At 45.0% G+C, this 13,851-nt stretch overlaps 1 protein-coding gene across 10 annotated transcripts in view; it reads right to left on the bottom strand.

The window, feature by feature from the left end:
* KMT2A (lysine methyltransferase 2A) overlaps positions 1–13,851 on the bottom strand; it is an 89,820-nt gene that overhangs the window by 37,003 nt on the left and 38,966 nt on the right. For 7 of the 10 annotated variants that reach the window (XM_089334591.1, XM_070078962.2, XM_070078977.2 and 4 more), the window contains 8 exons: positions 10,080–12,733; positions 8,087–8,264; positions 6,675–6,909; positions 4,558–4,622; positions 3,116–3,493; positions 2,750–2,823; positions 2,129–2,260; positions 1,402–1,515 (listed from right to left, as the gene is read on the bottom strand). In XM_089334591.1, the coding sequence (XP_089190717.1) occupies positions 1,402–1,515; positions 2,129–2,260; positions 2,750–2,823; positions 3,116–3,493; positions 4,558–4,622; positions 6,675–6,909; positions 8,087–8,264; positions 10,080–12,733 (3,830 nt within the window). The remainder of the gene's footprint in view (positions 1–1,401; positions 1,516–2,128; positions 2,261–2,749; positions 2,824–3,115; positions 3,494–4,557; positions 4,623–6,674; positions 6,910–8,086; positions 8,265–10,079; positions 12,734–13,851) is intronic. The other 3 variants (XM_070078998.2, XM_070079002.2, XM_070079005.2) reach the window with 1 other exon arrangement.

Here is a 13,851-nt window from a genome sequence, read left to right as displayed (position 1 = left end):
CATTCAGGGTCTCCCACATGGATGGCAAGGACTCAAGTACTTGAACTATGATCTGCTGCCTTCCAGAGTGTGCGTGAGGACGAGGCGAAGGGGGCACCTGAACTCAGGGACTCAAAGGGATGTGAGCATCCCAAGGAGGGGCTTCACCTGCTGCTTCAACGCTTACCTCTACAGACTACTTTGCAACCTGCTTTTTCACTCAGTGCTTTATTACAGATATCGCTCCATGTTGATATCATGTATATTATATTTAGGACTTCATATTTGTCATTATAGTTATTTCTTGTATTATTTTAAGCAAGACCTCTTCTGATTGGACTTTTTTGTTGTTTCCTATTTTATATTATCATGAACAATATGGAAATAAACCTTTTTTAGATACAAATATATACCAATGTATCCAATAATATACTTAAATAAACACCTGGAGTGTCACTGGTGAGGTAGGGGTTATACGCATGTTAAAGGGAAGCACATATTTTCAAACCACCCCCTCAGAAAGAAAGATTGTAACTAATCGATATTTCAGCCAACAGAAAGTCCTCATTTCTGAATAATCCCTTTTATCATGATTTAATTTCTAGTTTTCTGTCAATTGCGGGCTTTATAGCCCCTGCCCCCACTGCTATGCTTTTATTTCTCATTCTGTGGATTATCTACTTCTGTCCTCTGCTTTTTAAAATTTTTTACTGCCAATCATTTCTTTCTTTCTCATTAATTGCCAAGAGCTCTTTACAGACCAGGGGCCATGCATGGCGTCTCTTATTGCAGACCACTCTCACTCCTCCTGTGACCAGACAGCTAACAGAAAAATCACGTCTTTAATAAAGACTGACCTTAAGAGGTAAAACTATTAAACCTTTCTTTTTTTAAAGGTGTATTTGACTTATTTGAAAGGTAGAGTTACAGACAGAAAGGGAGAGACAGAGAAAGAGAGAGATCTTCCATCTCCTGGTTCACTCCCCAAATGGCCACATTGGTTGGGACTGGGCCAGGCTGAAGCCAGGAGCCAGGAACTCCATCTGGGTCTCCCACATGGGTGCAGGGGCCCAAGCACTTGGGCTCCTCTGCTGCTTTCCCAGGCCATAGCAGGGAGCTGGATCGGAAGTGGAGCAGTCAGGACTCCCACAGCACTCATGTGGATGCCCATGTGTAGGTGGTGGCTTAACCTGCTGCACCTCAACACAGCCCCAGACTATCACCCTTTCCTCATGCAATAGCTTTGCTACTCAAATAAGCAGACTTCTTCCTGAAATCTCTAAAACATCAAAAACATTTCCTTAGCTGGTTTAAATGGGATAGTACCTGCTAAATACCAACAGAACATAATAATTTATTTCTTCCTCAACAAAGGAATCTATCACCAGCCCTCCTTGGGTACGAAGATGCAGGATGCCTTACCTCTACATGCCCACTACTGGCACAGAGAAAGCAAACCACCCTGGGTGTTATAGGAACAGAGGTCAGGATTCCCAAGCCTCCCATCTCCCACACGTTGTCTGCTTCACAATCCTCCTGCAGGGAGAGAGAAAGGTCACTCAGGCAAGTTTTAAAATGATACAACCTTGGATTGAAAATAAGGATGGAAAGTATAAAATTAGAGTAACACCAGAACGTCAAGAGGAGTATTCAATGAAACCAGAAATAACTGCTTCTAAAAATTTTAAACTCAGACACAAACTATGGAGAGATTCACAGACGGGTTCAATTCCTATTACATGTATTGCAGAGATACTGAGATTGAGTTTCCCGACATCCTGGTTTGATTGCTCCCATGTGAAAGAATAATTTCCTCAGATCGTGCACGCGGTGGCCGGCAGAGCTGCGGCTCCAGCCACTCACACTCACTGACTTCACAGCCCTGGCAGAGGCTCTCCTGGCCTGAACCCACCTGCTGCCATCACCCTCAGACACGACCCGGCTGGTGCTGACTTCTTCCTTCAACACCTTTGGTCACAGCATTTTCGTTATTTAAAGTCCATGTACAAAGGGTCTTCAAAAAGTTCATGGAAAGTTTATATTATGGAAAAACTATGGGAGGATTTCAAAGTGTATTTGTGGTAAAATGAGCTCATCTTTTGATTCCATTTTCCCTCGCACCGTGTGATTGATCACTGAACACATTTACCTTAAAATCCACCCTGATCCTGTGGACTCCATCTGCTGGGACTTTCTGCTTAGAACTAGTGCCATTGGACAGAGTGTTGAGGATGTTCAAAGTGCTGGCATTCTCCTGCTTACTGATGGGAGGCGGTTTTTCCTAAGGAGACATAAGACGGTTACAGAACAAAGCACAGCCGACAGGCCATCACATTTGCAATGTGTAATGCAAAGGACAAATCTCATTAATAGACCCGAAAACCTTGTTTCCAACGTAAGTGGCCCATAGAAACAGAACAGTCATCTTCAGAAGATCCTTACATCAGCTCTCTCCTTCTATCCATAACAAATAAAAATAGTGGACACAGGGAAAGGCAATTTTTACAAATACTGTGAAGTAAAACAAAACCCAACTATGCCAAGGGGCCTGCAGAACAAGCAGATTCCTAGGCTAGAACCTGTGGGGCAACAAGGGAAAGAGACCAAAAAAAGACAAGGGCTAAAGGCTAACCCTAAAGTTTATTCATTTCAAGAAATCCCACTGCTATCTACGTAGAAGAAGGAATGCAGTTTTGCTCAGTCACATCCATGTCAAGGATGGAATAGCACACGCGCCCGAGAGGTGGCAGAGAAACAAATCTGTCCTCACCTTTTCTTTTGGTTTCTGTTTCACAGGGATACTAGGGCGGGGAGCCACTTTTTTCTGCTTGCTTTGCTCTGGACCTAAAGAATTCAAAGCAGATTGCGGTCAGATGCTGGCAACAGCTACGTTATGAGTGACGAGCCTATGAGAGACACCCTGGATTTCAAAGGAAAAATGAAGACAATCTCTCCAATGTAACTGGTTCTAAAAAAAATCTTCCATTTCTTTATTATTATACAAAAGGCAGCTAATTTCTGGAGCCGAAGACTTAAGATCCCCCAGTTCTGGTTTCCAAACGCCATCCGAGCCATCAGCGCCTCTTTGCTAGCACTTGTGGCTCAGCCGCTCCTCCGTGTCTTCCTTGCTACTCACCTGATTCTGGTGGTGGAGGCTGCTTCTTCTTGGGCTCGCTTGGAGTGGTCTTGGGAACTTCTTTTCTCGGTGGTCCTGTGCTGGGTGGCTGAGGAGGGATGACGGGTGCTGGCTGGGAGACCTGTTTGCTGGACTTTCTGGAAGCTGGAGTGGTGCCTTGTTTGGATTCGGGCCCTGGCGCCGAGGCATTCCCTTCTTCACTCTTCTCCTCGACCGGCTTCCGTGGAGCGGGCTCACTGCTGCTTTTCTTTGGGGCAGGATCCTCTCTTGCTGGTGGGGTAGGCTTCTGACTAGAGTCCACCACGCTCTTCACAACACTGCTCTCTTTGCTCTCTTTCTTTTCACTGGTCTTGGACTTTTTCTCTTTCTTTTTCACAGCTAGGAGGAAAAAAACAAGGTCTTCTATTAGGGAGGACAATTTTTTTTTAATTTAAAATAGATTTTTGGGGGCCGGCGCTGTGGCACAGCGGGTTAACGCCTTGGCCTGAAGCGTCAGCATCCCATATGGGCAATGGTTTGGGTCCTGGCTGCTCCACTTCCTATCCAGCTCTCTGCTATGGCCTGGGAGAGCAGTAGAAGATGGCCCAAGCCCTTAGGCCCCTGCACCCACTTGGGAGACCCAGAAGAAAACTCCTGGCTCCTGGCTTCGGATCGGCGCAGCTCCAGCCGTTGTGGCCATCTGGGGAGTGAACCATCGGATGGAATACCTCTCTCTCTCTCTGCCTCTCCTCTCTCTGTGTAACTCTGACTTTCAAATAAATAAATAAATATTTTAAAAAAATAAAATAGATGTTTGGGGCTGGCATTGTGGCGCAGTGAGGTAAGCTGCCACCTACAACAGTGACATCCTGTTTGGAGCACCAGGTCGAGTTGCAGCTACACCACTTCTGATCCAGCTTCTCGCTAACGCGCCTGGGAAGGCAGCGGATGATGGCTCCAGTACTTGGGGGACCCAGATGGAGTTCCTTGCTTCAGCCTGGCCCAATCCTGGCTACTGTGGCTATTTAGGGAGTGAACCAGCTGAAAGCACTCTGCCTTTCAAACAAATAAATAAATCTTTAAAAAGTAAAATAAAATAGATGCATAGAAATGTAACATAACCTTATTCTCAGTTCCCTGCAGTTAAAGTTGGCATTGAAAGGCTCAAAACAGTTAATGTTAAGTTGGTCAGAGGAAACACGCACACTTCTATTGCTCTGGGGAGTGGACCATAGACTATAATTCTTAAATACATTTTAATTACTACATAAATTTTAAAACATAACCCAAAATACAGGGAGTAGTCAAATGAACCCTTATGCACCCATCACCCAGTTTCAACCACCACAAACTCGCCGGAAACAGCAATACTTAAAAAACTAGTATTCTTCTTTACTATGTTTGTGACTATACTGCATTAACACAGGGAGCATTTGGAGTGAGACCCTTTTTAGCAACACTACCTTTAGCTTGCTTTTGAAGGTAGGCTTTGGAAGGCATCCATTGTAGATTCTGACATTTCCTCATCCTATGACAACAAAGAATAAGCCATGTAAGTTACATTTGCAAGAGAAGCAATTGAAACAAGTGGTCATTTGTCTGCAAGAATCAGTGAATTTTTTATTCAGGTTCATTTTGACAGTTGAAAAAGTCTGCTCATTACTCAGGTTAAATCTGAACCTTCAGATCCTGAAAGCAGCAATTTTACCCACCCTGAGGATCTAGAAGGAACAAATATCAAATTATTTTGAAATGGGACTCAAATTTCTTATAACCTAATACTGACTAGCACTGCACACAAAATGATCACTCAATAAATCTTGTGGTCCTTATAACATTTATAATCATAAAATAGACTACAATTAGCCAGTAAGGCATTTGTCTATCAATATAATGCTACAGGTAGGTGGGTCTCATGGCTCTGATACACGAATACTTCACCCCTTAATTTAAATTTAGTGAAACTCAAATTTAATTTGAAGTCTAAAATTTCACCACATCAACCCTTACATTTAATGCAATTTTAGCTTGCCATCACGTACCTATATGGGATAATAAGATTCTTGCTTAAGGCCCAGTCAAAACAAAGCACAGAACTACTTATCATCTCCTGGAAATTGTCTCCACTGAAGTAAATAATTCAGTACTTCTCCCAATTAAGCTTTTTATTAACGAGCATCATTTATTCATTCATTCATTCAGCAGATATCCATGGATAATATCTATTCCTTGTGCCAGCACTTTGCGAAATGCTCACCCACCAAAATTTCTGTTTCTGTAACTCTCCTGATCCATTTTATACAAATCTTTCCATGTGGCAGAAACTACACCCATAGCGGGTAAGTGTTTGAGGCAGTGGTTAAGACGCCACTTGGGACACCAACATCCCAAACTGGAGTGTCTAGTTCAAGTCCTGGCTCCACTTCTGATTCTAGTTTCCTACAAATGTGCACCTCGGGAGGCTGCAGATAAAGACCTGTGTACTTGGGTCACTGTCACCATATGGAAGACCCAGACTGAATTCCAGACTCCTGGCTTTGGTTTGGCCCGGCCCCAGCTCTTGCAGACATTTGGGAAATGAACCAACAGATGGAAGATCTCTGTCTGTCTATATGTCTCTCTTTTCTCTCTTTTGCTCTCTCTGTATTTCAAATAAAAAAATTCATAAACTTTTTTTTTTTTTTTTAAAAAGCATGTTTGGAGCCAGCACTATGGCATAGTGGGTAAAGCTGCCACCTTCAATGTGGGCATCCCATATGGGCGCCAGTTTGAGTCCCAGCTGCTCCACTACTAATCCAGCTCCCTGCTAATGGCCTGGGAAAGCAGCAGAAGATGGCTCAAGTGCTTGGACCCCTGCCACCCAAGTGGAAGACCTGCAGGAAGCTCCTGGTTCCTGGCTTTGCGTCTGCCCAGCTCTGGCTATTGTGGCCATTTGAGGAGTGACCCAGCGGATAGAAGATCTCTCTCTCTGTCTCTCTGCCTTTCAAATAAATAAATCTTTAAAAAATCCTGCTCAAATACTGATTTAAAAAGGGGGAAATGTAGAGCAATAAAAAAATTTCATATCAAAAAATTCCATAAGCATGAAAATAGTCTAAGAAGTCAGAGAACATGGAGATTTACATAAGACAGGCTCAAATGACTCCTGAGTGCCATAAAGGCAGGAGTAAAGAAATGTTATGCCCACAATGGTCAAGTTTTAGGGAGAACTGCTCTAGAATGGCACTGACATGGTAGTCACTAGTCACCTGTGGCTATTTAAGTTAATTAAAATTAAACACAGGGCGTAGTTCCTTAGTTGCACTAACCATGTGCCACATGTGGCTAACGGCTGCCATACTAAACTGGGCATACATAGTGCATGTTCATGATCACAGAATGTTCAATTAGAAAGTGTTGCCCAAGAGCAATTCTTACTTCAGCACAACCCACATCCAGTCACATCATGGAATCCAACCCTACAGCTGATCGTGCAACTCAAAGGCGATCTGATATGACCACATTCAGCTTCCTGATGCATCTCTGCAACAAACCAGGGGTAAATAAGCAACCTCCAGGTTGAGAGGTCAACACCACTCACTTGCAGCACTGCTTCTTTATGTTACGGCCACCAAACTTGGGCTTGTCTAAGCAATTAGTGCAAACACCACAGTCCTCAGGCACCTGGCAGCCAGGACACTGCCCACACCGCCTCGATCGCCGTCCTTTCTTTACCGGAGGTTCCTGAGGTGCCTTGTTTCTGGTGACAGGCTTAATCGGTTTGATGGGGGGAGCAAGAGGTTCAGCATCTTCTGAGCCAGCAATCGATGACTTGTCTGTTAGGGAAAGGTGCCATTAGTTCTGAAGGAGCAGCTAATCCCTTCACATCACTAGATTCATTCAAACCTCATTTTAATTGGGACTCCAAAAATGGAATACATTATAATGAAAATATTTATATGTTGAATTCAGCATATGTTTCAAAGAACTATTTAAATGTTTAAAAATGCCTATAACCTCAGTCATGACGAAAGCTCAAATCCAAATCTGAAAACCAAACAGTATAAACCAAGTTCAAGAATATGAATTTAAAGCTTGTAAATCTCTCAATTCATCATGAGTAGCGACCTAGCATTTAAGAACTACATGGCAGGGGCCAGCGCTGTGGCAAAACAGGTTAAGCTTCCATCTGTAATGCTGGCATCCCATATGGATACTGGCTGGAGGCCTGGCTGCCCCACTTCTGATCCAGCTCCTTGCTAACGTGCCTGAGAAAGCAGTGTAGGATGGCCCAAGTGCTTGGGCCCCTGTTAACCCATGTGGAAGACCTGGAAGAAGCTCTAGGCTTCAGCCTGGCCCAGCCCTTGCCATTGCAACCATCTGGGGAGTGAACCAACAGATGGGTCACTGTCTCTCTAACTGTCTCTCCCCCCCTCTCTCTGTAACTCTGCCTTTCAAATAAATAAGATAAATCTTAAAAAAAAGAGAGAGAGAGAGAGAGATAAAGAAAAGAAAAAAGAAAAAGAACTACATGGCAGCCATGAAAATGTGCCTCACAGCAGTCCAACTCCAGGAAGTGCGACTGACCAAGGATCTTGCTGCTGTGCTCTGAAACCCAGCAATGCAGACAGGCCATTCTTACCACGGGCTGTTCTTGGGCAGCGAGTCAGTGCGGCAGGGACAGTAAGGTAGGCCGACCCCAGGAGACACAAGGCTCCTCCGATACACCTCATGGCAGTCTAAGGAAGGCTTCCCCCAACCTTCCTTCCTACTCCCCTTCACGGGAGTAACCAGACTCACACCACAGTCCCACAGCTCCCCAGTCTTTCCTGGCCATGTCCCCGTTTTCATTCTCAGGCACTTCCTCTAATAAAATCCTCAGGCATTTAATCCTCTCTCACCATGTTTTATGGAAGACCTGGACGAACCATGAAGTGCCTAGTTGGCACCTCCAGAATGATCAGCAAACAAACCAGAGGTCTGCTCAGACTCCAAGGCTGACCCCCGACTTACCATCATTCCCCATGGAAGACAAAATCTTCTCCCGTTCTTCCCAAGGTAAGGCACTCAGGGTGGGCATGTCGTCAGGAAACACAGCTCGTTTTCGGCCAAGGGCAACAGCAGCTCTTCTGCATACGTGTTTAATACGGGGACCTCGTACAGAGGTCTCTGATGAATCACTCTCTTGACCCTGCATACCAGGCAAGCCAAAAAGCAAACAATAAAACCACATATGTTAGAAATACGATTGAATGAAACCAAGGTGTGCTTGGTCAATTCTCATGATATAGAATCATAAGTCAGATCAATAACACAGAAGTCAATTACTTCTGTGTCTTAAAATTGGCAGCAAAAAAGCCCTCTAGTCAAAAAACAGAATCAACTAAACTTCTATTCTTAATTACACTACTTCTTTAAAATTCCCCTCAAAATTCAAGCTGCAGGGGCCTATGTTGTGGCATAGCAGGTTAAGCTACTGTCTCCAACACCAGCATCCCATATAGGCATCGGTCAGAGTCCCAGCTGCCTACTTCTGATCCAGCTCCCTGCTAATGTGCCTGGGAAAGTAGTGAAGGATGGTCCAAGTACTTCGGCCCCTGCACCTACGTGGGAGGCCCGTGTGAAGCTACTGGCTCCTGGATTCGTCCTATCTCAGCCTTGGCAGTTGCGGCCACTTGGGGAGTGAATCAGCAGATGGAAGATTTGTCTGTCTGTCTCTCCCTCTCTCTGTAATGCTGCCTTTCAAGTAAATAAATGAATCTTTTTTTTAAATTTTTTTATTTTTATTTTTTATTTTTGATAGGCAGAGTGGACAGTGAGAGAGAGAGACAGAGAGAGAAAGGTCTTCCTTTGCCGTTGGTTCACCCTCCAATGGCCGCCGCTGCAGCCGGCGCACCGCGCTGATCCGATGGCAGGAGCCAGGATCCAGGTACTTATCCTGGTCTCCCATGGGGTGCAGGGCCCAAGCACCTGGGCCATCCTCCACTGCACTCCCTGGCCATAGCAGAGAGCTGGCCTGGAAGAGGGGCAACCGGGACAGAATCCGGCGCCCCGACCGGGACTAGAACCCGGTGTGCCGGCGCTGCAAGGTGGAGGATTAGCCTATTGAGCCACGGCGCCGGCTTAAATAAATGAATCTTTTTAAAAAATTCAAGGGGCCATTGTCATGGAGTAGTAGGTAAAGCCACTGCTTGAAATGCCAGCATCCCATATGGGCACAGGTTTGCATCCTGGCTGCTCCATGTCCAATCCAGCTCCTTGCTAATGCACCTGGGAAAGCAGTGGATGATAGCCCGAGTATGTGGGCCCCTGCCACCCACGCGGGAGACCTGGAAGAAGCTCCTGACTCCTGGCTTCGGCTTGGCCCAGCACCAGCCATTGCAGCCATCTGGGGAGTAAACCAGGGGATGGAAGATCTCTGTCTGTTTCTCTCTCTCTGTAACTCTCTGGCATCATTGTAACAAACTCAATTTTATAGCTTTTCTGTTCTGCTTAAGGTTAAGTGCTTCTCATCTGTATTCTTCAAACAACTAGCATCGGTTGCTCTCTGATCACTCACTACTCAGAGGAGGAAGAGAATGCTCCCCTCCAGTTTTCTGTTTCACCAGGGATAGAAAAACGATTTGACTATAAAAATGTATCTTCAAAATGAAGTTGGATTCCACTACTCCAAAGCCATGAGGTTCAAACTACTTGGCATTCTCTGTAAGTAAGGTCCCAGTGCACCTTTTGGCCTTGGTTCACCACTCTCATGTGGGTCAGTCCAGCTATCTACTGTTCCTCACATACGCTCATGCTTTCCCAGCTCCAGCCACACCTGTCCCTTTACTCACATGTATCCACTAAAACCCTAGCGGTCCTTGAGGGCTCACTGCTAATAGCACCACCTCACCAGGCTTCTCCTGATTCCCATAACTGAGTGTAACTGAAACGCTTAGCCTAAAACTTGCTCATCGAAGGAGTCTGATAAGCTGTTGGTTTTAACAGGCAAGTTGGAAGAGAGTACCTGTGCTTTGGGCTGGTCAGTTTGCTTAAGACTCTTACTCTTCTCGATCTTGCAGAGCTGGGCTTTGGCCTTTTTTAGCAGGCTGGCAACCCTCTTGTCAGTCATTGGAAGCTTGTCTGCCTGAGCCAACATGGAGCCTATGGAGGAAGTGGAATGTTTAACAGTGCTAGAGGAAGGAGTGGAAAGGCAGAGGGTTTTCTCCTTCTCCAGGGATGGGGCAGTTGGGCCGAGGTCCAAGTTGTTTTTTTCCAGATTTCCTCTCCCTTTCTTTATAAGTATTTTGGTTTTGACAGCTGTTGTATCCCCAAGAGTCACAGCAGCAATATCAGTCCCAGAATCGAGTGATGAAGACTTCTTCCGCCCTGTGGCCTTTTTGGCAGAAGAGGAGGTGCCAACATCTTCACCAGCAGCCTTCTCTTTGGAAACCCTGCCCACTGCATACAAAGCAGAGCTACTCTGAATCTCGGACCCCTTCTTCCTCTTCTCTTTCCTTGACTCCCGCTTATTCTCTTTTTCTCTCTCCCGGTCTCTCTCTCTACTCTTGTCCTTCTCCACGCTCTTGTCAGCGTCTCGATCTTTGGACAGCTCCTCGGGGGCCTTGTCTTTATTCCTCCCTCTTTCAGTCTGAGAGCCTGGGGTGAACCAAGGGAAGAGAGGAGTGGGACTACTTGACGAGAATGGCTCTGCTGGAGCACTAGTCTGCTTCCTTGGTCTCTGGTTTTTCTCTGCAGATTCCCCAGACTGAGTCAGGGAATGAGAAGGAAAAGTAAAAGTCGGGTTTAAGGCACTAGTGGCAAGAGGACTAACAGAAATGCTCAACGAGGAAGAGACAGAAGATGGGGGAGTGAGAGGTGACAGCTCAGAAGTGCTAAGCCTTCCACTTCTTGTCCTCATGGAGTGAGAAGGAGATCTTGGTTCAGATCGAATAGGACTAAACACTTTTCTTTTCCTTTTTCTATTAGATACTCCTGAAGAAGATGTTCCAGCAGAAGTTCGATTACTAGGCAAGGTTACAGACTCAAATATTCTAGAGTGAGCCTCGCTTGGAGTAAATCTTGGAGCTCTCAGAAGAGGGCTCCTTTTGTGCATATCAAACCTTGTTCCGGAATGGAGTGGCGAAAACAGTCGGGCTGAGGCAGCAGTACCAGATGCAGAAAAACCAGACGCGAAGCCGACATCCTCGGGAGTGAGTGGAGGGGGTCGGAAGTTATCAAATATTGGTTTGCGGATAAGCCCTTCTTTGGCATACTTTGCTGAGGAAAAGTACTGCGGCTCTGACCTAGAATGCTTCAAAGAAGTCCACCTAAATGTTGGTTCTCGCAAAATAGATTTTCGCTTCCCTTGCATGGGCGCAGCAGAAGCAGGCAAAAACGGTGAGGCTAAGGGGATTGTTGGAGGCATGAGCCACGGTGTGTGGTCAGAGATGCTGGGGGCCGGCTGCAGTGGCGGGGGTGGAGTAAGCAGCGGGGGAGGGGGCGAGGAGGAGGTCTGCTGCTGGGGGGCACTTTGTAGAGTTGACAGCTTTTTAGTGGCTCTAGATCCGAAGCTCCTCTCCGAGACCGAATACCTTCGGCTCCTCCTGTCGTTGCTCTCGGTTTCTGGGGACTGGGAAATGGGCAGTGGAGTATGGACTTCGGGGGTCTCACTCCGCTCTTCGGGAAGACCCTGGATCTCCTCAGAGGCCTGAGAATCCGTGGAGGTATCGACGCTGGGGCTGCTGGATCGGGAGGAGTCTGAAGACACCTGAGAGGAGTGCTGAGAAGCTGCGCTGGATTTCTCAGAAGATCCACAGGACGTGGCGCTGAACCTGCTGTTGGGTGTAGACTCCAGTCGGGCGATTTTAATTGGAGGGTCGTAATCCTCATCCTCGATGAACCGCCGAGGCGTTTTGATGATGCGTGAGGAGATGGCGCTGACGACTGGCATGATGAACTGCCGAATGTTCTTGACCTGCGTCTTCACCTTTCTTCCTTGCAGCTGAGCTGCTTCTTTTTCAATTTTCTTTTGAGCCCCTTTTTTTGCCCTCTGCAGGAGTTGCTTAGCAATTGTTGCATCTGTCCTTTTGGAAGAAGGAATAATCCTGACTGGCTTAATCCTTCGAGGGCTCTGCCTGACCACCGCCTTGTCCTCTCTGGCGAGCGGAGGTGTTCCTTCTTTGTCTTTGCGGACCTTCTGGGGCTTTTCCAGTTCAGAATTAATGAGGAGACCCGAAGGGGTCTTTATCCTTTCTGTTGACGGGGGCCTTCCTCGCCGCCGGACAATTTGGACCCCCTTCCTTCCTATTTGAAGCTTCCCTGTCTTAAACTTAGACTTGAGAGGAGAGAGTTTACCTGCTCTTAATTTTTTTATCTTTGTGGCTTGCTGAAATGTGGCAGAAGGCGTCCGTTTGATTGTTTTCAGGCTCTCTTCTTTGCTTTCCTTTGGTAACTCTGCAATGTCCTTTCCGTGTGTTATTTTGATTTTTACTCCAGTGAAAGTGGGAGGTCTTCCTCGCTTCTTTTCTATGCTTTTGGAATCTTTCTTCTTGATCTTATCTCCAGATTTGGTCTCTGGTTTATTGAGAGGGGAAAACACAGATGAGTCTGAGAGGATAGCTGAATTTCGGTCAGAGCCACTTCTAGGTCTCCCGCGAGGTTTTCGAGGACTAGTTTTAACTGCGTATAGAAATTAAACAATGAAGAGCATATATTTAGCCGTGCAGTGCAGGTCTTAACTAAGCTGAATATCATTTAGTACAGGCCATTTTGTACTGAACTCAACTTGGGTCTATTGAGCCAATCAAATACCTTAATTGTGCTTAGTTTCTTTTCACCAAAAAAAGCTGCCTCAAAGAAGTAAAAAAAAAATTTTCACCTGAAAGAACATTTAATTATTTTTTGATGCAAACATCAAGATAATAATGAGAGGTTTTCAACTGAACAATTAATCTATAAAACTGATTTTCCTACAACTTTAGGAGAGCAAGAAATATTTTTCCCTAAATTTAAAAGAATTGTAAGGAAAAAAGAAATTTGTAACACCTCTCCATGTCCTAGCCACTAAGCCCAACATTAAAGAACGTTTCAAAGAAGTCACACCATGTTTTCAATTCAGAATTTTGGTTTCAAATGAATTTGAAGAAGGTGTTCGTCAATCAACAATGCACTTTCATAGGAAAAAGCCCCTGGGTACTCAGAGTCCTATATTTGCTGTCTATTTTGCCAAGGTAAACCAATAAAGTTTTACTGAATAAAAAACATTCACTCATGAGATGTCAGAATAAGGTCTGAACTCTGAGGCATTTGAAAACAAACCAGTGAAGAGACATAAGGAGGTGTCTATTAATCTACTCTCCTATTTGGAGTTCTTTAACTAGTTAGTCACAAGTTACAAAAAGATTTAACCTTAAATAACGTCAACAGCAAACCAACAACTTATTAAATCAGATTTCTTTCATTCTGAATAAAAGGAATTTGCTGATTCATAAATTAGCTCAATTTGCTACTTACCAAGGGATATGAGAAAGAGAATATCTCTAATACTTACATAAACCTGTATTCTTAAAAATGTATTAAGAGTTGCCAATTTTATCATATCTCCTCTTCCTTCTTGACTTTGCATGTTTTATATGACAACATTCTTCTAAGTCTAAAACCTCCCATAATAGGCACCAAAAGAGATTTATGCCATTATAATGAACACTTTCACTATAGAACCACTTTCTAACAGAACAGAAATCAACAAAGGTCTTACTGTTGAGTTTTCTAAATATAAATGCATTCCTCACAAATTA

This window comes from Oryctolagus cuniculus, chromosome 1 (assembly GCF_051225735.1).
Source record: "Oryctolagus cuniculus isolate XC-2025 breed Fujian yellow rabbit chromosome 1, ASM5122573v1, whole genome shotgun sequence".
In the NCBI taxonomy this organism is placed as follows: domain Eukaryota; kingdom Metazoa; phylum Chordata; class Mammalia; order Lagomorpha; family Leporidae; genus Oryctolagus; species Oryctolagus cuniculus.
The sequence above is the reverse complement of the archived record's forward strand: the minus strand, read 5'-3'. Positions and strand labels throughout refer to the sequence as shown.